Here is a 23,969-nt window from a genome sequence, read left to right as displayed (position 1 = left end):
CCCAAGGTCTCTACAGAAGAGCCAACCAGGCATAACTGCCTCAGAGGACAGAGGACAGTAGCCCTTACTGTCCCAGTGCTCAAAATGCTAAAGTGGGAAGGAAGAGCCAACAGAACTGGTTAGAGGTAGTGACAGAAAAAAAAAAGTTACTTTTTTTTTTATTTTTACCCCAGAAAGTACATATTGAAAAAGAATAAGTATAAGACTATACTTATTATAAGAATAAGTATAAAATAAGTATCTTTTAGTCTCTGATGTTTATAATTCACCGTTTTCTTTCTGCTTTCCCTTTATTCAGGAAAAGGAGAGCTGAGAGAAATAGCATACTCTGAGAAATGAAAAAGGTTCTTCTTGGCTACTTGGACGTTGCTAAAAATACTGCAAGCAAAGCACAACACGTCCCCGCCACGGAGCAGTTAGGCTAATGCAGTCAAAAGGCCAGTCTGGCTTGGATCTGAGGTATGATTTACTACGTGATAGTTTAAAATGGTACAGCCCATGCTGTGGTAATAAACATTCATTTTAAGCCTTTTAGGGGACTAATATTTCATCTGAACATTCTCAGAGAAGGACTTTTCTTCCAGGGGATGGAGTGAAGTAGTGTGATCAAATCACAAAGAGAGAGTGGCTTGGGGCCTGCGACCCCCATCAGCATTCTCACAGGGTTGACCTTCCATCTGTCTGTCCCTCAGCAAGGAGCTAGAAAATCAGATGCAGCTCCCAGCAGAGCCCGAGTTCCTGGATATCCGGCTTCTGCATTAAAACAACATGGACAAACAGCCAGCACACTGTCGCGCTCTCCATACAGAGCCTGAAGAGCGGGCTCCAGGGTTCCACTGCAGTGTGCTCTGACTTGCTGATGGCTGCCACAGAGGAACCGTGTGAGAGACCCAAGCGTCAGGGAAAATGGTCCACTTTCTCACCCTGGGTAGGTACTCTTATGCACTTTTAAGAAAAGAGACATAGCTTTTGCAAAGAAAACCTTGGCATAGGATTTTGAAGAGGGCTCCAATGGGAAGAAAGTTAATACACAGAAAACCCCCAAAGGAAATGCCCTTGTTATGATTTCAAGACTCAGTATTGAAGAAAAAAATCTTACCCCTCATTATCTCCAGAGATGTGGCAACCAAGAACAGAAATGACTTTCCAAACAGTCTCTAGAATTAATTCAGCTCTGATCAAGAGGACAAGTCCTAAGAGTCAACCTCCCCTGGTAAAACCGAGGAGGATTTAGACTGTTAAAGAGCTGGAGGTTGCTTTAGCGGCAGCTAGAACGGTAGGATAGAACACAGGAGAAGGGAGAGAGACTCTGCAAGAGCAGCAGAAAGGAGAAAATTAAATGTGAAGGCATTTGTTTTAAAAATCTTCAGGCAGGTGTCAGTCAAAGTATCAGGTGATTTACATTGACTTAAATTTCACCCAAACTTCAGACGGTGTCTGCTACTTTTAAGACGTGGTTTTGCATGCAAGGACATCAAAGACTCCTAAGAAAGAAGCAAGAGCTCACAGAAGATGTGTGAATCTCAGGATGTGACCCAGCAGCCCAGCATAAGAGGCGACTGCCAGTCGTATGGCGTTGGAATTGACATTAAAAGCATAGCAAGGCAGGGCAGCCTCGGCTCCACTCTTAAGTGTGCTTGGTTCCTGGCACTGATGGCTCATGGAACATGGTGCAGTACATCTCACTTCTCTGAGGTCAGATGAGAGGGTCCTTGAGCATGACCTAGGAAGCTATAAAGGACCATGACAGCTTCCACATTTTAGCTGCTTAAAGATCGAATTAGAAGTACAGGGCTTCAATATTCTTTCTATGGGAAAAAGAGTGGACGAGGAAGGGGTTTTACTAGGTGTCTTAGGTTTCTATTGCTGTGAAGAGATATCATGACCACAGTAATTCTTAAAGAGGAAAATGTTTAATTGGGGATGGCTTACAGGCTCAGAGCTTTAGTTCATTAACATCATGTCAGGATAGTGGCACACAGGCACGCATGGTGCTGGAGAAGGTGCTGAAAGTTCCACATCTGGATTGGCAGGCAGCAAGAAGACAGAGAGCGTCACAGGGCTTGGCTTGAATGTCCGAAACCTCAAAGCCCACCTCCCAGTGACACATCCTCCAATCAGGCCACAACTATTCCAAAAAGGCCACATATCCTAACGCTCTGAAACAATGCTGCTCCCTGTGAGCCTATGGGGACGCTTTTCATTCAAACTACCACAGTTAGGGAACATGCTGTCACAGAGAAGTCTGGGGAAAGGTATATTATGCGGGCACTGTAAGGCATAAACACCGAGACTGGAAACCCTAAAGTAGAGGAGGCACTAGAGACTGGTGAGGAGAGGCTAGAGGAGCAATTCACGCTGCATGTCCACATTCGATAAAGAATGCTCAGGCATGTATACACTAGACGTGGTTTCTCTGATATCCACCCCTTACACACACACACACACACACACACACACACACACAGAGTCCTCAGAGTCTGTAGCACAGACCCTGTGTTTGTTATAAATCCAGAACATTTAAAAGAACAGAAGATAGAGATTATACCCAAGTATCAAGCTGATTGGGAATTTTTGTAACTAAAATCTATCAATTAAGTGTGCTTTGTGTTGTGATGTAAAGAAATAAAGAACCCCCCCCCATAAACAACCCTGTGAGTCATCTCGTTTTAAAAAGTTGGAGAAATGTCTTTTCTTAATAATTATAGCTGCCCTGTGTGTGAAAACATGCGACTAAGTGTCTGTCACCCTCTGGGAACGATATGGAGTTCTAAGAACTCAAAGCTAATTTCCTACCTCTTCCAGCTATCAAGTCATGCATGTCAGCTCCCACCTCCCAGGATGCTCTGAGGGACAGGGAGATGGAAGGGATTGGGAAGTATGATGTGAAACCCACACAGAATCAATAAAGAATTGAACCCCCAAAGGTTGATTTCAAGATGAGCCCTAATCTATATGTTCAGCTTCTGGTGAGCAAGGCATGAGTAGGGGCCGTCCACTTCTGCAGTTTGTCGGTGTGAACCCTTTAGCAGGATCCTGCCGCAGGACTCAGCCATGACATGATGGATGCTGCTATGGGGATGCTGGCATCCTCAGGTACCCATGAGTCACAACCAGATCTTCAAGAACCCCATGTGCTCTGCCTCTCACTCTGTTACTCTGCTGTCTATCTACAGACTTCCCACAATCTACGATCAATTTACAAAGGGAAAACTTCAGTGCAAATGGGATTGCTGTTTCTTCGGGCCTCACTCTTGTACAACACAAGCAATAAGAAATATATAACATATATGCAGTATGTACATGTGTGAATAGCTTATGTGTGTGGTGCTGGTTTGTGTGTATGCATATAGACATGATGTAGGATTCCCCTTTGTAAAACTCGGTTCTCATGATAGTAGAGCGTGTATTCACTTTATCAACTTCCCAGCACATGTTTTTATATGCTGCAATACCCAAAACTGAGAACTTTTTAAATAATAAATATTGCCTCCCACCACTGTGTCAGGAATTGAGCTCAGGGCCTCATGGATGGCGGGTAAATGTACAACAGCTCCACAACATATATTTTTCAGTAATGTACGACTGGAGACACTCAATTAAAAAAAAACAAATCATTTTAAAAAGGAGTGTACAGACATAAAATCATCAATACAAAATGAATCTGAGACATATTACAAAACAGACTATCCAACGTATGTTGTTTCATTAAAAAATAAAATGCTTATCTAATAGTACTTTTAAATGTAAATCCTGTGTAAACATGTACCTAGAAGAATATTTCTTTCTATCACTAGATAATAATACCTGAGTGATTTTATTGTTCCTCTTTTTATGGTAGCATGGAATAAACCAGAGGCCTCATGCGTGTTATGCAGGTGCTCCACACCTGAGCCACAGTGCCTGTCACTAACTCCTTCCATTGTCATCTACTTTAACTGTCAACTCTCTAAGCTGACCATCCATGGCTTGAAAATAAGTAGTAGTAACTTTTAAAAACTCTATACTTTGTTTATTGCCAAAAATATTTGGACTCAAAATCTTTTGGCTCAAATTATATATAAATATTAAGCTGGCATCTCACAATTAGTCGATTTTAATCTTCTATTTCGCTCCCTTTACTTGGCCAAATCTTTCTGAATATAACTCCGTTCTTCACTTACCATGTTTACTCTCAGGTGAAATCTGTATATAGAAAACATGACACCCTATACCAGCCTGCATCGTACATATTTACATATCTCTGTGTCACATCCCCCAAGACGCGGGATTAGCATAAGACCCAGATGCCTGCCAGTCTAAGCAAAGCAGCTTCAGGACCACAGGAAATGAACCCCAGAGCTCGCTCAGGGCTTCCCTTGTCATCTGTTGGCAGCAAGTGTGGATGGAGAGGAAACAGTGAAGCAGGCAAGAGATGGGACGCTGAAGGAAGTCTTGCAGCCAGTGGTTACCCGCCCACTGGGGCGTGGCCTCTTTTTCTATATAAGCTGTTGTAGAGCATGCATCTGCTCTCTTTTCCGGCCCCTCTGTTCCGGCTGCAGAATTCGGTTTCTGATTACCGTTCAAGCAGAGGATTCTGATTTGTGAGTCTATCCCTAAATAAATAACCATCTATTTCTCAACTCTGAGCTAGTGTGGGATTTCTTTTAAGCATCTTTCTTCAATGGGACATGCCTTTGAGATTACCTAACATCACCAACACTCACTGACATTTCAATCATCGCCTTCAACATCCCCAAAGAAAATATTTTCAGGTATTTCTGTCACAACACCAATGATGAGTTTATCAGGGAACATTGTTAAAAGAACATGCGCAGAGGGTACTAATGAGAAGACTGAAGGGTTAGCAGTCCTACGGTATATTTATTTCTGAAGGCATTCAAGACAGAACAGAATAAAGCAAGGTCACAGGTCAAGTGGAGGAGAGCAAAAACTGATGTGTTCATGAGAGTGAGGATGGAGACCGTTTATGTCAAAGCAGCAGTTCTCATCGTGTGGGTCGTGACCCCCCACAGGGATTGCGGATTAGATATCATATCAGGTCATGTACCTTGCGGGTCAGACATTTACATTATGATTCATAGCAGTAGCAAAATTAGAGTTATGAAGTAGCAGTGGGGTAATTTTATGGCTGGAGGTCACCATAACATGAAGTGAAAGGGTCTCAGCATTAGGAAAGCTGAGAACCACTGGCTTAAAGGCTTTATGGTTCCGGAAAATTACTGCAGAGCTTCGAACCTTGCACTCTTACCTATGAAATGTGAGCCCCAGTCTTGATATTTTAATAGTACGTGATGATTAAGCAAGACAAATCACATAGCATGCTTCTCAGAGTATCTGGGCACGGGGCACTTCGCCATTTGGTAGGATGCCACTAATGAGAAGCAAACATATAATAATTTCTCTGGTTCACAAAGGAAAAAAAAAATACCTGAACAAGAACATCCAAAGAGTTGAGTAAAATGACAAATAGATTTCAGACTAGAGAACTGCATTTGTAATAATTTGTCGCCTACAAAATAATACATTATCACTTTATGGAAAAGCAAAAGTAGTCTTGTCAGAAATAATGAAAGACTGCAAGTCCCTTACAGAGGCCAGCAGCCTGATGCTGCCCCTGGATGCCTCCTACCTAGTACTCTGCTCAAAATGGAGCTACTGGAAAGCATAAACACCGGTTACTATGGGAACAAGCACACCAAAGGTAACATCCAGACAAAAAGGCTCTCGCCTACTCCTAACTGCTCGCAGCTCTCCTTTTTACCCGGCTTCTATTGCGTCTCTCACCTTCTACCTTGCATTAGCATCATTTCTGCAGTATCTGATCTCTCTGCCTGGGAGGATACCTCTTGGAGGGGTAAAACCTCATCTCACTCATCTTTTGTCTTCTCAACAAAGTCTTTCACAAAGAAGGCAGTAAATAAGTGGTTTGTTGACGAGGGGAGGGGAGGGCCACACAGGAAAATGCTTTGTATAACCAAGCTCAATGCCCACAGTAGTTAACCTCTGGGGGAGGAGGGGGATTAATCAAGGCTCCCGGCCACTTGACTGGAGAATTATGCAATTAACCCGATTTCACCAGCTGGAAAACTAACTAATTACTCCCGAACAATGACACGATGAGAACAGAGCTCTGGTGCGTGCACGCACGCTAACACAGGGGCCAACCCTTTCTAACAAATTAGCTTTCTTTACAAAACCATCGTTTTCCAAGTGTATTCCCTACAGTGTGCCTTTTCGTGGGATGGTTAAAACAGTCAAAAAGGTAATTGTTTTGTTAAACTTTCAAGCTTCTGTTAAGTTAGTATTCTATTCCAGAGACTACCAGAGACTACCTTGCTCTACAAATGGGAAGCCAGTCCATTCCTGGTGCCTTGGCTGGCCCATCAAGATCTGATGACGCTGCTACATTAGAATAAGCTGGATTCGTTGTGGGCAAATTAACGGGACATTCCATGCTGGAGAATCCATACACACCAACTGCTGTGGCTGACTTCTGCTAAACTTAAAGGGCAATGGACACAGCTGAGCTGACAATGTAGGAGGAACGGGAATGTTAATGCGACCGCCAGACTTACTGTTTTCCCAAACCAACGGCTTGATTCTAAAACCTGAATGTTTTATGTCAAATATGCAATCATATTTAATTGCTTCCTTATTTCTATTTTACTTGAATGTTTTGCCTGCACGTATGTCAGTGCACAGCACATGTGCACAGTGCCCTCGGAGGCCAGAAGAGAGTATCAGATCCCCTAGGACTGGAGTTACAGAGAGTTCGAGCAACCATGCTTATGCTGGTGATTGAACCCGGGTCCTTGAGAGGAGCACCTGTGCCCTTAACTGCTGAGCTCAATCTCCAGTCCCCATGACTATGTCCGTGAAGGATTTATACAATTTATGTGTATGTGGGGCGGAGGTGTGCCTGGGGAGATGAGGACAGACCATTAGATCCCCTGGAGCAGGAGTTCCAGGTGGTTATGAGCTGACCGGTGTGTATGCTGGGAAGCAAACTAGGGTTGTTTGCAAGAGCAAGTACTTTTCACCACAGAGCCACCGCTGCAGGCCCACATTTTTATTTAATTAAAAGTACGTTAATGGTAAAATATTTGTACACTGTTACTTGAGTCAATCCAAAAAATGTCATAACCATGTCCTGACAGCATGTGGAACACAAGGCACCATAGCTGAAAACATCCTTTTTTTAAAAAAAAAAAAAAAGCTTTATTTATTTATTATGTATACAGTGTTCTGCCTGCATGCCTGCATTGCCAGATCTCATTACAGGTGGTTGTGAGCCACCATGTAGGTGCTTGGAATTGAACTCAGGTCCTTTCAATGAGCAGCCAGTGTTCTTAACCCCTGAGCCATCTCTCCAGCCACGGGAAGCATCCTCTTGAAGGACATCCAAGAACACTTTCTGACCTTGTGCCTTACATGATGATACATATTTTATCTATATTACATATAATCTATCTATATAGAGTATGGAAAGAAAATATTGGTAAAGTGCATCCGGGGTGGGGGAACCCTACATTTTACCCATGTCCATCATTTGACACAGAGACCAAAGCTTTGAGCCTATTTTCTTAAGCATATGTATAATGCATCGGTTTTAAATGCTCATTAATATTTTTAAGAGAAACTTGAGACTTTTATCTCCTTGGTCTTTTGTCTATGAACACAAGCGAATGAAGAAAAGAGACTTATTTTACCAAGACCAAAATGCATTTGTCTTATCATTTTGAAAGTGAAAGGTTTCCCAATTTCCTAATCCTTAGAATGGAGATGACCTTTTCAGGAGAAGCTGGAGGAGGCTTATGGGTACACAGGTGTACAATGAGAAAGGAAGGCATGCTCCTAACAAGCAATCAACATGGGGCTTGCGCGAATGAACACACAGCAACTGTGACCATATGCACAAGATCAAAACATGCCAGAAGGGGAAAGGTAAAATCAAGTCCCACTTCGTCCTGATAGGGTTTTTTGTTTGTTTGTTTGCCTGCTTGCTTTATTTTTATTTATTTATTTATTTATTTAGGTCAACTTGAGAATCAAGCTAGAATTACTGGAAAAGAATTTCAATGAAGAAAAAGCTTCCAAAGCTGAGTCTGGTGATGCATACCTTTAATCCCAGCACTTGGGAGGCATAGGCAGGTGGATCTCTGTGAGCTCAAGGCCAATCTGGTCTACACTGTAAGTTCCAGGACAACCAGTGCTACAAAGTTAAGACCCTGTCTCAAACAACAACACTGGCAAGTGGGGGTGTGGCTCTACCAGATTTCCACAGGTAAATCTGTGGAGGTATTTTTTGGATAATATTGATGAGGGAAGGCCCAGGTCACTGTGGGTGGTGCCACACCCTTTGCAAGTGGCCTATTCCCATATAGGAAAACAGGTTGAACAAGCCTTGAGGATCAAACCAGTAAGTAGCTCTCCTCCTCCACTTTTGTTTCAGTTCCTGGCTCCATGTTCCTGCCTTGGCTTCCCTCAGGGGGATGATGACTTTTAAATAAATACATAAGCCAAATAAATCCTTTCCTCTAAAAGTTGCTTTTGGTCATGGTGTCTTTTTTTTTTTCCCATGGTGTCTTATTATAACAATCGAAACCCTAGCCAAGACACACCTCCCTCCTTCCCAGTCTTTGGATTCTTACCTTGGCATCAACTCTTTTTGCCCTCCTTTCCTCTGTCTCCCATTGTTTCCTAGACGCTGTTAGCCACACTTAACAGCTTTATATGTCAAGCATCAAAAGTTTCAAAGTCAATTTCTGAGCTCAGTCCCTGAAAGCATACACCTTGTCTCCATCTTAGTTAGGCTTAAAAGCTATCTTACAGCAAAGACAAACCAGATTCATTCCTATTTATGATTAAATCTGTTTCTCAAGGATTGGGCTTTGTCCCACCTTTAATGTTAACTACAAAGGGTTCTGCACTGCCTGTTCCAGGACACGACAATCATGTCTTTGTTTCAAAAAGTTGTAATGACCATCTTGAAACACTACCTATGGTTTAAAACATGGCTATGACCACCTGTTGTTATGATTACCTTGCAACCATGTCTTTGTTTCAAGAAATAGTTATGACTAATTTTATACTTTTGTTCTGCTCCTGTACCCCCACCTATTTTGTCTATCAAATCCCCTCCCCCTGAGCTATAAAGAACTTATCTTCCTCATGTCCAGTGCAGACCTTTTGAACCTCGCCTTTAGGGGAATGAAGGCTGTGTACACAAAAAAAAAAAAAAAGCTTTAGACATAAAGCAAAGAAAAACCAGCCTACAATCCACAACCCCACAGAACCTAGACAACAAAGAGTACCCTAAGAGAAACATACATGGGTCTAATCTACATGAGAAGTAGAAAAAGACAAGATATGAGTAAATTGGAAGAATGTAGATCATGGGAGAGGGCAACTCTTATAAATGAAAGCATTTAAGTAGGGCTGGCTTACAGTTCAGAGGTGCCGTCCTTTATCCCCAGGATGGGAAGCATGGCAGCATGTGCAGCCATGGTGCTGGAGAGACAGCTCAGAATTCTACATCTGGATCAGCAGACAGCAGGAAGAGAGAGCAACACTGCGCCTGGCTTGAGCATCTGAAACCCAGTCCACCCCCAGTGACACACTTTTTCCAGCAAGGCCACGCCTACTCCAGCAAGGCTGCACTTCTTAATAGTGCCACTCCCTACAAACGTATGGGGGCCATTTTCATTTAAAGAACGACAGTTCCCACACATATGGAAGAATCACACACAACACCAAATTGACAGAGACAGAAAATAAAGTCTGCAAAGCATATTACTGTAAAAACGCTAAATATATTCTCCATATGGCAGCTGACGGCAGCTGCGGTGATGGTTTGAAAATTCAGTTCATATCGCATCACACTTCTGCTCACCGGCTGCCTGATCCTGTAACAGTAAAGGTAAACTCTTTTCCAGAAGCTGCGCGGGCTCCATGCCTGGGCTCCCACACCAATTCCAACTTCACACTCGGCCATGCCTCTGCCCACACTGGTTTCCTAGAATTTTATAACTTTTTATCCATGCTTTCTGAATGGAACCCTCGCTCTGCCTCAAGGCTTGTTCTTCTTCACTAGGCTGTCGACATTATAATGTGACCTCATGTGGAGAGATCTTGTAGGAACTGCAGAGCTCTAGAATGTCCCTAACAGTTCTCTTTCCTGATGTATGTGGCCTACTTCAGAACCCTCTCCCCTTGGTATGAAGAAGACTAACGAATAGGGTGGGATACTACTAAGAGCCTCAGTCTACAGGTGTAAAGAATTTAGTTTAGCTAACAGCCCAAGGGAGCTAAGCAGAGGACCTTGAACCCCAATAGGCAGAGTGCCTTGGGTTCAGTCTTATAAGACATGGAGAACCCAGTAAAGCTGGCCGGGCATATCTAAGACACGATGAGACAGAAAGTGAGTGTTGTTTCACATCACCGTTTGCGTTTTACATAGCAATATAAAACTAATATACTTATCTTAATGAGAGTTACTATTACACCATGACCAAAGCAACTTAGAGTAGAAACAGTTTATTTACATTATGCTTCCAAATTACTGTTTACAATCGAAAGGACATCAGGACAGGAACTCAAGTAGGGCAGGATCCTGGATGCAGAATCTGATACAGAAGCCACGAAAAGGTGCTGCTTATTGGCTTTCTCCCCATGGCTTGCTCAACCTGCTTTCTTATAGAANTACTGGATTGCGCTTTGTGGTTACCTCGGTCTGCTTGTAGAGCCCAGGACCACCAGCCCAGGGATGGACCCACCCTCAGTGGGCTGGGCTCTTCTTCATCAATGACCCTGAATAGAATGCCCTACAGGCTTGCTCACAACCCAATCTTATGAAGGCATTTCTTTTTAATTGAGGTTCCCTCCTCTTAGATGACTTTAGCTTATGTGAAGGTGATATAAAACTATTTAGTACAATACCCTCAAACATATATACTAACATCCCCTTCCTTTCTTCTCATTTGATGTAGGTTTTTCTTTCAGAAAACTGGATACACAATGGGTGAAATTTGAATATTTAACTCTGAACTCTGGTTCCAAAGGCAAAAACAAAGATGGCCTACATCATTCTTCGGCAGTTGCTAAAGTCACTAGTTGCACGTCTTCCTCAAGGTTATTGTGCTGCAGCAGTTTCCCCCCTAGGCTAGAAAGTCCACTCTGCATGTCACCATGTGGGGTCCCCTAGAAGGTATGTGGGAAGACACTGCAGACGGTCCTCAACCTAAGGACGGTGATCATGGCATCTCTTCCCGCAGACTACGCCAGCTCTGTGAGTTGGAAACCAACCTTGAGCTTGACTACACACCCATTTTCCTAGCCACACCTGTGAACACGTCCGTTAACCACACACGCTTTATGTATGTAACTTTCGGGAGAACACATGGCTCTCCTTTAAACTCCTTCAGAAACGTGGCAGCATTCTGATTGACCTGGTGGTAAAGTGGGCTGTCTGCAATTAAGCCCAGCCAATTTTCTCTTCTCTTGAGATACTATATCCTTAACAAAGAACAGCTGCACGGATAGACCTTTAAGAGAGTCTTAAAATATAATCAGCTTTCGTTCACCAGGCTATGGACTGTCAGGCGCCATATTTGTATCCATTTTCTAGAAGAATGAAAGTGCTTTCAAAATATATCTGTCATTTCTCCACAGTGGCTGATCAAACCTGCCACTGACAAATGTTCTCAACAGGCAAGTTGTAGTACAAGCATGGTTTATTTCTGTCAGAAACTGACTGCTGGAGTGTGAAAGAAACTCATTAAAAATCTCTTACTGTGATCTTACATTGTTAAAGAAGAGAAAGAACGAACGACAAAGAAAAGGCAAGGGAAAACTATAATGGAGGGTACACAGCCTACAGCTGCTCTCAAATGGTGCTTCTCTTATTAATCATTTCGCAAGCAATGAAAAGAGAGTAATTAGTTCCGGGAATATGGCATATACTGTTGTTTGGGAAAAATCACATAAGTTAACAATTTCATCTTATCCTAATATTATGAAAAGTTAAAGCAGGAGGTCAGAATACTGTACCAGTGGAAAAAACAAATAATGCAAAATAGGGAATAATGGCATGGCATTTACCTTAATCTTAAAACAAGGTTGACTGCACAAGGACCTTCTCTGAAGTCTTCGTTAGCATTGGGTTGGCCCTTTGAAAACAAAACGACAGACAATGTTTTATGCTTTCTTGGGAAAAGGATGAATAAATAAAATCACAGTATCCCTTGATTCCTATATCTTTTTTCTGGAAACTTCAAAATCAGTGCTTATCCCAGCAGGTCTTCTTTGGCTTCACAACACCTTTTCGGAGGATCAGAAGGCTGCTTGATTAACATCACGACTGTGGGTGCCAATGCTTCAGACAGACAGCCTCAGTCCTAAGGTGGATTCTGTGAGTGGATGGTGTTGCTGCAGCTAGTCCAGATTGCAGTATCCACCTAAAGTGGTCCAGTGCAAGGGGCCAACATCCACTGGACTGTGGAGATGCAATGCACAGAGGTAAAGAAGCTTGTTGGGGATGGTTGCGACCCTTGAAATTCCAGCATTCAGACCCTGGCAGCAGGAGAACTGCAAGTTTAAGTACAGCTTACGCTACATAGCAAGAACCTGTCTCAAAAAAGCAAGAGCTAGGGATATGGCTCAGTGACGGAACACTTGCCTGCCATGCATAAGGTGTTGAGTTCTATCTGCAGACTCTACCTGGTGGGATGACTTAGGTACATTAACTGTGAGCATCAGAGGTGAACACGGATTAGTCAACACTGGTCCTCACCGCCCTTCTCTGCTCTCATCTTGGTACAGATCATCCATCACGGATGCCTCTGTGACATTCTAGTCCTACAAATATCTGGGCTAGATCAGACCTCCTTGTTGAAAAAGAAAAAGGAAGCCAGAAAAAGAAAAGATTTCAAGTACAGCTTGGCTCTGCTGGTAACCTGCTGTGCAACCACCATGGGTGGGTAACTCTCACAGCCTGTTGCTTCATTTACAAAATAGGTAAGCCACCTGTCTCAAAAGGCTGGGAAAATAAGAAATGTAAAAGTGAGCCATAAATTATAAAATGTTAATCAATACTGTCCCCTTTTCTTGTTTACTTCTTTTGTTTTCGGACCAATACATCCTCCTAGTTTGTCTTTTATGGTGAGGCTGATCCCTACAGTTAGTTCACCTCAGGGTCTTGCACTGAGCTGGATAATAGAATGTAATGATCGAAACTGAACCCTGCTTCTGTCTCTGAGCATCTGCATGGCCTTGCGCAAACCACTTAACCCCTGGATGTCTTTCTGTAGCTATAAATGACAAGGACTAGTGATCAGACCTCAGGAAGGCTTCCCGCGGTCCTGAAACCCCACTGGACCAACACTTCCTCAACTTACAGCTGCTCCAGAAAACACAGAAGCAGGCAATTAGAGTACCAGTAGACAAGCAAACACCTGGTCCGATCCCGGGGCTCTGTGTCTACATCCTTCCCTTGATAGCTTCACCCCCCAATGCAATCACAGCACAGGCCCTCCCGCCATACACCTGTTATGAGTATGCATTATACATGCGCTGCACAGTCACTGGACTGTTATTTTAATAAGACAAGTTGTAGAGATGAATTGGCCCATAAAATCCAATGATAAAAGAATCGCCAAGAGAGGTTATACAAATTCAATCAGAAGCAAGGAAGGAAAGAATCAATTAACCATGGTACTTGGTAGCTAGAGTTTAATACACTTAAGAGTCATTTTCGTCCCTTTGCTTTTGTCCCACGGTACCAGTGATTTTGGAGGCACTTGGGCAATCTATTCCTTTCTTAAAAGTCTGTTATTTGGGGGTGAACATTTTGCAAAGGATGGTTAATAGTAGTGATGTTCTATTTCTTCATATCAACCTAAAATAATGGTTTCTATTGTTTTTGAGCCCTTGATCTGGGAGTACTATCCTGAAGTGTCTGTCTAAAACTCTTGAGTTTCGCCTAATGTTTGGCTGTGGGTTTCTGCCTCTATCCCTATCAGATGCCAGATGGAACCTCTTTCATAACAACTGGGCTAGGCACCAGATCTGAGTATAGCAGAATATCATTAAAAATTCTTCCTTCCGTCCTTCCTTCCTTCCTTCCTTCCTTCCTTCCTTCCTTCCTTCCCTCCTTCCTTCCTCCCTCCCTCCCTCCCTCCCTCCCTCACTTCCTCCCTCCCTTCCTTCCTTTTTCTCTTTTCCAATCATGTTTGATTCTATCTTAGGTCTCTGAGTTATCCAGCCTCTGGTTCCTGGCGATCCAGGCAATGTCAGATGTGAGCTCCCTCTCGTGGTGTGAGCCTGACTTTGGACCAGTCATTGGCTGGCCATTCCCAGAAACTCTACACCACCATTACCCCAGCACATCTTCCAGGAAGGACAAATGTAGGTAGAAGGTTTTGTGGTTGGCTTGATGCCCCAGTCCCACCTCTGGAAGCCTCGCCTGGTTACAGAACATGGCGGTTTCAGGCTCTGTGTCCCGTTACTAGGAGTCCTCACTAGGGTCACCTTCACAGATTCCAGGGAATTCCCACTGCACTAGGTTTCCACATTGCCCTCCAAATGCTCCCCAATTCCAGTCATCTCTTCCAGTCCTCTCTTTCCATTCATCACCCCCATCTGATCCACCCTGTTCTGCGTCCAGTCTCAATATAAGGGTTTGTGTCTACTCTTTCTGTAACCTGCTATGTCATGTTCAGTTGCTATCCCTGGGAGGCCTACTCTTTTCTGCAGAGAAATGGAGGAGGAGGGTATCTAGAAAAGAGAGGAGGTTGGAGTGGAGGGAGTGAAAAGAGTGGACAAAGGAGAAACTACAGTTAGAATGCAATGTATGAAAGAAGAATACATACAAAATAAATATTTCTTGAATTTCTCTACAAAGTTGTCTACAAACCATCTCGAACACAAATGATTGGCAGAAGGACCCACCTGAGAGCCGTGCACGGAGAGGGACTGTATTTGCTCGGGGATGCCACCAGCATTTACTGAGATCTGTTAAGAAAACTGACGTTATGACAAAAAGAAGCCAGAGGGAGATGTCAGTCATCAGGAGGTTATGTCCTGCTAATCAGGGATGGTACATTTCAGAAGACCCTAAGCAGCAACATCAGGCAAGGGATGCTGCCGGCCACCCTTACCCTCCAAGGCCCCACTTGGTCTACCATTCAGAATCTCATGGAGAAGGGAGAGAATCTGTGTCTTCAACAGATTCTGGGGCGACCCATGGGGTTTACGAGCAACAACGGGCTTTAAAGTAACAACTTGATATTGTAGGAACATTTCACCTGACATTAAGGGGACCTTAACAAAAGGATATGAAGAGTCAGAAAAACATGCCTTGTTCATCACTTCTCTGGATAATTTTCACCGTTGTATAAACTAGTAAGTGTAGAGAAAAACAACAACAAAGCCGTTTCCCTAAGAGAAACCCAGCAGGGAAACTTTTCACTCACTATTTCTAATCTGTCCTAAGGTATCTCAAGTTCTCCATTTGTGAACTCCACCCTGGAGCACAAACGTGAGAGACCGTCAACAGCAGCAACAGAACGCAGCTCAAGAATGCACTCAAGGAGAATCAGCGATGAAAACCAATGAGTGGGGTCTCGTTTCTAACTTATTACCAACACTACAATCATCAGAAATCATCAAACAATCGTGCAGGATGATCCACAATCTGTGCATCCTTCCCTGCTACCTTGTTCCTGGAACATCATTAGGAAAGAGAGGTAGTGAGTCAGGTGGGTTGGACAAAGGGGCCACACACCTTGCAACTTCCCATGTCAATAAACCCTGCCTGTCATGAAGAAGCCACTCCCACTGGCACAGGACATGGGACTCCTCCAAACACGCTGGGGAGCTCAGGGTGAGAAAGCTACACAAAATACATTCACTAACAATCAGGTTCAGGCCTACTGTCACCGCTGTGGATCCACCCTATGAAACTAGACCACAGCCACAGACACCTTAGACTGAAACCCAACAAGAAAGCCGACAGGAAAAGAAGCAGTCACCCTCAACAATATGAAAAATATATAAAAATAAAAAAAATTTGTTGGATTGCTTTCCTTCTAAACAATTTTGCTACAAGAGAGTACTTGAGTGGGCATGCATTTTGACAAGAAGATAGAAGGAAAATAAGAAATGAATTTTGGATACTCCTCTGGAAATAGACACTGATAGGGGCCCTCAGACCTGGTAAAAGAGAGGTAAACACTTCAGCGCTGAAACAAAACAACACCAAAAATAAAAAAAAAAATAAAAAAAAAGGCATTGCCTGCTTCCCAGCTTCTGATAGGGCTGCTGCCGTCTCTCTTTCTATTTTTAATAACACTGCAGCCAAATGCAATGTGTTGTGCTGGATTGCGTGCCCACAGAGCAGAAAGAGGACATCAGTGGACAAATTAGTGAAATCCAAGGGAATTCTGAAGCTTAGCTGATAACAACACATCAGAATCCATTTTCGAGTACTGGTAAATACCCAGATTATGTGAAAAATAACAAAGAGGAAAACTGCACGAGGCGTCTGCCATCTTTGCAGCGTTTCTACAAGTGGAAAATTATTCTAAAGCAATAAGTGGGTGTTTGGAAGCACGGGAGATTTCTGATCACAGGTCTGACTTGGAGGGCTGTCACCTGCACTAAACCACAGCTGCTGGACACCGAGGCTGCATAGCTTGTGACAGACAGGGTTCAGCATACTATGTTCAGGAAGACATCGGGCCTTTCTCTGCCTTTTCACGGAGGTGTAAAGCAAGCACATCCAAGAGGTGCAGAGCATCAGAGACACACCTTTCATCTGACCGGCTCTGAGAGCTAGTGGCAGTTTTAAAAAGCATCGAGCAACAGAATACATTTAATCATCACACTGTGTTTAATTTCTACTTAAACCTCGCAAAATTAATTCTTTCTAAATGCACACTGAAAAGCTGTTCTGATGAGAGTAAGATCGCAGAGCCGGCAAAGAGGGCTTCCGCAGTTATCCTAGACCAAGTGGGGAGGCCCTTCAACGTCCTTCCTGTAGGGTCTGCATAGCTCAAAGCAAAGACAAGTTTTCAGCTGACTGGGGAAATGTTTCCTTCTCTTATTATTTACTTATTTGTTATTTGCAGAAGGCAGATATCAAAGCAGAAACTTCAGGAACTTAGATCCAGAACCTTCTCTTGGATGCCATTCTATGCATAGGGATTCAGAGAAACATCTGCGGTTTTCCTAATCAGTCTAGATTCTAGTCACAAATCAGAATCATGGGAGAAGCTTTGGAAAAGTCTGAGTTTCCTAGACCTAACTGAGGGCAACCTAAGGGTGCCAAATTCAACCCTAAGGGCTGGGCCTGAGAATCATTTCATGATTTCCAAGGTTTTGCTTGCCCTGATTGGCAGTAAACCTCTTCCTATCTGCTAACCAATATGTGGCTTTGAACAGGATCTGTTTAAACGAGAGCCTTGGTGAATGTCTTCCTCAGGTAAATGAAACCAAAGAGAGTTAGATTTAAAGATAAAATTGACTTCATTTTTTACATAGAAAATTAAGAGTGAAGCAAAAGTGACAGGGTCCCGTGACCAGTCCTTACCTCAGAGTCTGACATAAAGTGACAGGGTCATGTGACAAGTCCTTACCTCAGTGTCTGACAAAAAGTGACAGGGTCACATGACCAGTCCTTACCTCAAAGTCTGACAGAAATTCCAAACCACTTCTCAAGAGAAAATCAACAACGTATAATAACTGGGCGTTTTAGATAAGATTTATGAGCTGGGAAACACTCCCTAGAAAGCCAGTCCTTTCCCAGGCCTTCCTTGACTCAACTCCTTCCCCAAGATGGAAAACTCCACAGAAAGCGGGATATTCTCTCTGTGCATAAATCCCACGGTGTCTAACACAGTTCCAAGCCAACGTGAGATATGGGTTCAGTTTTTGATCAATTAATTCTCTCTAGTTCTAATATTAGTATTGTTGTTAATGAACTTTGGTCTCCACGGACTTCTGTCTCCAAGAACAAGATGATAAATAAGAGAGGACGATTATCCATTTGCTCCAAATTATTAATTACTAGTGGGTAAGTTTCCCAGAAGATCATTATTTTTTAAAAACTGGGCCAATTTTTCAAAGTGCTGGGCTCTAAGTTTCATGCTAATGGTGTTAACTCTGAAAGCTTAAAAGTCCACATCGGAAAGTCTTTCCAAAGTAGAGCCTCCAACTGTGGCCCAAGAGCTACCTTTCCCCCAGTACCCCACTGACGAGCATCAACTCAGGCCTTCCTGGTCGTCTCGAGCCGAGCTGGAATGTGCTACCTTAGCCTGCTGAGGATGTCTTGAGACCTCTCCCAAACAAAGCTCTCATAAAAGGTCACATCTTACTCTGTCTAAGCATGGTAGTACCAAAGATGTTTTTGCTCAACTTCAACTACATAATGTCTTGTGACCTTTTATCCCCATTCTGACTGAAGAAAGATGATAGCCTATTCATATCTGCTTTATGTTTTTTTCTGAAGTGCCTGGATATTCATGTGCATGTATCCAGAATGTAACGGGGACAACCACATAAATAAAATACTGCCCTGGTTTCTAGTCAACAATGACTGAACTGCAAAACTTTTTTAGTTAATACGGTGTTTGAAGCCTCTTAACTGTTCTATCTGGAAGCAGAACTCAGGTTTTAAATTAGAGATAGTCTCAGATGCAAATGAGAAAAACCTGAGCTTTGTGCTTTTCTCTAGTCACAATGGGGAAGTAGGCAAGAGAGGGTAGAGTTCATCATACCAGGCTAAGATTATTCTAAAATCCCAATATAACGTGTTACCCAGTACGCCCCATTTTAAAGGTGGTCCACCACTGTTCCTATGGTGGAGAACAACTCATTATTATCCTTGAGTAATGTTTGCGTTGGAAGCATGACGAGAGCATAGTTCCCAGAACAGGCAGGAGAGAAGGCAGGGTCTGAAGGAGAGCCAACGCTGGTGGGCTGACAAATCCCAGGAGCCCTTCACCATGGTGAGATGAATGGTCAGAGTGGTCAGAAAGGCCAGGGGAGACAGTGGCTTGTGGCTCTGCTACAGGTTTGCTAAAAGCACAGCTAGCTACTGCTACTATGCTTCAACCCCAATGTAAGATGCATGCCACTTAGCCAAGAGGAAATGTCTGCTACTTAAAAACAGAAGTTTGGATGGGTATCACTTCTAGGCCAAAGTTTTCATGCTTTGTAATGAGGTTGAGCAAGGTACATATTAACTACTTACTAAGTCTGTTTAGCACCAGGGACTATTTAAATATTCTCAAATTTGCTCTACGAGTATTAGCATGCTATAGTCACCATTGGGCATTATGATAATCAAATGGAGGAAGTAAAATATGATCTTAGTAAAAAGATGACCAGTTCTCAGAGAAGTCGTTAATAGTGTTTCTTGCTTACCTAAGTCATCCAGATATTTTAAAGGTCAAGAGCCATTCTACCTGGAGTTTCTATCACTTAATGTCTGCTTTTTTAATTCATGAATAAATTACAAAGTAAACTTTACCTATATGTTTTCAGTACTCTCTAACAGTATAACGCTACAAGCTAAAAACGAGTACCTCCTTGTGAGGGCCAAGGATTCCACTGGCTGCTTTCCATGTGATTCTTGTAACCCTCTTGGCGACCTCATGAGCACCATGATCACCCCACACCACTGGGGAGAGCAGAGGCTCAGAGAGTAGATGCATTTGTCATCATCTGAACAGACCAAGGTGACTCGGGCAGAATCAGGACCAATGAAACCTATGTGCCTTCCCTTTCTCTCCTACTCCATGAGATTTTGAGAACTGTCTCCCAAATGGACCAGACCCGGATGCCACAACAGGGAATGAAGGAATGAAGAGGCAAATATGCAAATACACCCCGAGCATGCGTTCATACATGATCGTCATTCCTCACCTCTGGGTTTTCTTCTTTCACTCTTCGTGACTGCAAAACAATGACATGTCCATTAGCACACGTGACACACGACACATGAGAGCAGCACAAGGCACAGACCGCCCAGGGGTGCCCGCGGCCATTTACCTTCTCTTGGGAGGCAGCGGCCTTTCCTTCCTCGCTCTTCTCATCCATCTCGTCGTCACTCCACTCCCAATCTCCATCTTCAGTTTTATGGAGGTGACCGCTTGACCCAGGAACTCGCCTTACCTGCAACAACGCAAGCCACCTGGCTGAATGCACACAACACTGGCTGGTGCTGCTACCTGGGCTATACAGCCTGCCTGAGACGCAGAAAATTAACCTGAGTGGTTATCAACCCACGGATAACTGGAAGGTAGCAAAAGACCATTCGTCCTGCAGACTCCCACGCTCAACATCCTTCCAGAAATACTGTGTTCTTGAAACACATTAGTATCACAGACAGGAGGAAACATTCTGAAGAATACCATATGCATGAACCATTAAATATGGACTACAGTTTTCACTAATACTTGGAAACTTTATTAGTTACCACACACACATAATCACGAGCCAAGTTTCAAAACTGCCTAAGGAAATGGCACCCAAGCACCACCTCACTGCTGACTGAAGGCAGAGCTATCTGGGTGCCTGGTGAGCCACACTACGCCAGAGGATGAGCAATCTAAAACCTACAACCACGGAGCACATCCCCATATACTGCCACCTAGCTTTTTTCCAGATCCTGACATCATCCTTGTGTTCCCATGGTTCTGTTCGACCTACCTGAGCAAAATGAAACAGCCTCAGACCAACCTCACACGCTGCTTTTCACACTGAAACTGGTGAAACACAGCATCTTCATCCTCAGCCTGGCCATGGCTTAGGTCTTAACCAGGCTTCCTCCCTTGTTGCCATTGGGGGTATGGGGTGTCAGGGTATGATACAGTCTATAGGGCCTGCTTTCCAAATGCACTATGGTTGGTCAGGAAAAGCTTTCAAAATGAAAGGACAATGAAGAAAGAGCTGCTGACTACAGTAATTTGAGATGTAGTTTAGCAAAGCGGTGTAACAGATGAACGCGGCGGGAACACAGCAGCAGGCGACACGCACATTCAGAGGAACTTCAAGTGGAAACGGACCTCAGAGACCATGTGTCCAACCCCTTCGTTTTACAAAAGCGGAGATGAAGGCCCAGAAAGCCACCCAAGAACAAACACTTGTCAGGACAAAAGTCACAGGGAGGAAGAAAGCCTCAGACGCCCATTCTCCCGATGTCACCGAAATCAGAAAGAAGCTGTCTAGGAAATGCCCCATGAAGATTTTGAAAGGCTGTGATATGGGGTTTGGGAGACAGCTAAATGGGACGAGCTCTTGTTAGCGATTACAAAGACCTAAATTCAATCCCCAGAGCTCACTGTCAAGCCAGCCTAACCTATTTGGGTTGTTCAAGGCCAGAAAGAGATCCTGCCTTAAAAAAAAAAAAAAATTGGGCATCATTTAAGAAATGGTACCCATTTCCTAGCTTTCACACATACATGAACACATACACACATGCACACACCTATAATATAATGAAGACTATTTTTCTACAACAGAAACTATTTATCCATATCACAGACAAGCCGTTAAACCCAAAAGGAACCACTGAAAGCTTTAACGAATTATGCCTCACATAAACATGAAGACGTAAGTGACATATATTCCAGAGATGACCTGGATTTGAGATTACCACGTCCAATCTGTGAAAGTAACTCTGACTGCCTGCTCTGAAGGATTTGAGCTCTAACAGAGGAAATCCAAAGGAACTAAAAATTTACTCATAATTGCAGTTAACTTTTAAAAGATGTAGTCATTTTTATCACCTTTGAGATACTCAGTGCGCCACCTCCATGGTCAGCATAGATGTTTCCCCCATTTGGATTTGAATTGTTACAAAAAAAAACCTATTATGCTAGTGATTTTAATGGTTCTTATAGATGCTGGCAACGTGCTATAGAAATAAATGCTGAAATGCACTTAAGGATTTTTACAGCAGATTGCTCGTTTCCAAACTACCAAAAAACGGGGAGGGGAAGAGGAAATAATTCTCCATTGACGTATACAATGCAATTAATTTTCTTGGCAACACTAATCATGATGAGGGGCATTTGCTAATGACTACATTTAAAAGGAAAAAATTTAGAGCTGTAACAATTACTACAAAACAGATTTCCAACTAAGACATATGAAATCATGGACAAAAAATAAAAATAAAACTCCGCCTTTATGAAAAACTGTAGAAACCAGGAATCACTGATAAATTTAGAATTCTTTGATAAATCACACAAAAGGAACCTCTTTCTTCCTAGAAACTGCACGGATTCAAGCTCTGAAACACAGACCATGCCTTATTCCCCTGCGGCTGCCTTGATGAGATGGGTCACTTTCCGTTCTGCAAGCAGAATCTAACTGCAAAAGCTGAGACACCCACCGCCTCCATCCTGCTTTATTGCAGAGCCCCAGCTGCTTCTGCCTAAGTCTTTATTTGTTGAAAGGGAGAATATAAAACAAAATGCCTCAGATTATTGCCCCAGACACTGAAAGACAGGACAGGATGGGCCTTCAACAAACTTTAGAGCAAACTCATAAGCATATGCATTAACTTCATCAGGACAAAGGGCATTTCAAATCTTATAAGGGTAAATTGCAGATTTAACAGCAGCAAGAATAAAAACCCAACTTTGTCTACACAGTGGTCCCCAGCTCACTCCTAGGATTAAAACTGCAGAAAAATTTGAAACCCAGGTTTCAGGTTGTGTTTATGGGACAGTGACATCCAACAAAGAGAACAAAAATCAACTGTACAGTTGCATCCTTCGAGGGAGTTTATTAAGGACAAAGGGACAACTTTTCCCTCACAGAGTCAAGGTACCTAAGTCTCACATAGTTTTACAAGTGCCCTTCCGAGCTAAGAGCATGGAAAGCCTTTGGAAAGTAAAGACACAGGCGTGGGGGGCAGGGAGGCTTTTATTTCCATCTCCCTTACATTGACCACAATCCATTACAGAGAGGAACCGAAGCTCCGATATCCCACTGGGGTTGGGGTGGGGGCAAAAAGAAAAAGACAGGCAAAAGAGTAGTGGTGCTTGTTGGTCAGTTTTAGTGGTCACTGGGCAGGTGTCCATGGCAAATCTGGAGCACAGCAGCCGTGGGAAGAAGAGGGCAGCATGGCAGGACAAGTGGCTAACGGTTCCTGCGGCATCTGAGCAGCAGCCTCTACACGTATGACTTCGCACAGCCTACCTGATTCCAGATCAGGAAGCACAAGGAATCTATAAGGGAGCCAACGGGGACCTCTTATGCAAGGCATTTGATCACAGGTACGGGTGTGCAGAAGAAGGTGTGTCCAGTCCACACGCCCAGTCACTTACCAACCACCTTCAACACCCTGCACTGCCACAAAAGTCTTGGAACCTCCTGAATAATCTTTCCCGTTACGGAGAAAGCCAAACTCAGTTTCTCTTCCCCTGCAGACAGACCCTGTGCCTGACTCTGCCCCGCACCAGGGCCACAGAGGACTAGCCACCTCAGTCCACCCAAGCTCCCCACAACAGCAGAAAGCAACACATGGCCCGCTTCTATTTTTAATCATTCTACTAACAAGAAGAATTAAAGCCGTTTCTAATGAATTGCTGTTTTTAACATATTTGAGGCACTGCCAAGCAAACAAAAACCCTTCTAAGTTACCAAGAACTAACAAACAAAATGAGACTTGGTATGGTCCTAGCAGTAAGCTCAAACCCTGGAATCAGCCCTGTCTGAACACTGTCTCCCAGCATCTCTGTCCTGCGCGTACTGCCTGGGATCCTGGGCCCCTCCAGCTCTGCTCTCTCCTGTCTGCCATCACACAGGACCTGAAGCTGATTCTCAGTGTTTGCACCTCCTCATGGCTCACACTCCCTTGTTCTGGGAATGGTCCATCTACTTAGCACATATCTGAGAAGACACACTGCGTCAGCCTGTATATCCAACTCTCTACCACCTTGCAGGCACGAATGCAC

The 23,969-nt window shown here is 43.5% G+C and overlaps 1 protein-coding gene across 2 annotated transcripts in view; it reads right to left on the bottom strand.

Annotated features, from left to right (window-relative positions):
* The window catches only part of Stk39 (serine/threonine kinase 39), a 246,649-nt gene that overhangs the window by 77,833 nt on the left and 144,847 nt on the right, over positions 1-23,969 (bottom strand). For both annotated transcript variants that reach the window (XM_050122514.1, XM_050122521.1), the window contains exons 11-14: positions 20,053-20,175; positions 19,927-19,956; positions 14,950-15,012; positions 12,103-12,170 (exon numbers count right to left, since the gene is read on the bottom strand). In XM_050122514.1, the coding sequence (XP_049978471.1) occupies positions 12,103-12,170; positions 14,950-15,012; positions 19,927-19,956; positions 20,053-20,175 (284 nt within the window). The remainder of the gene's footprint in view (positions 1-12,102; positions 12,171-14,949; positions 15,013-19,926; positions 19,957-20,052; positions 20,176-23,969) is intronic.

The sequence above is a fragment of the Alexandromys fortis genome, unplaced genomic scaffold, assembly GCF_014885135.2.
Source record: "Alexandromys fortis isolate MF-2015 unplaced genomic scaffold, M_Fortis_MF-2015_v1.1 scaffold_8_9099976_23576923, whole genome shotgun sequence".
NCBI lineage: Eukaryota > Metazoa > Chordata > Mammalia > Rodentia > Cricetidae > Alexandromys > Alexandromys fortis.
This window is presented reverse-complemented; position numbering and strand designations above follow the sequence as displayed.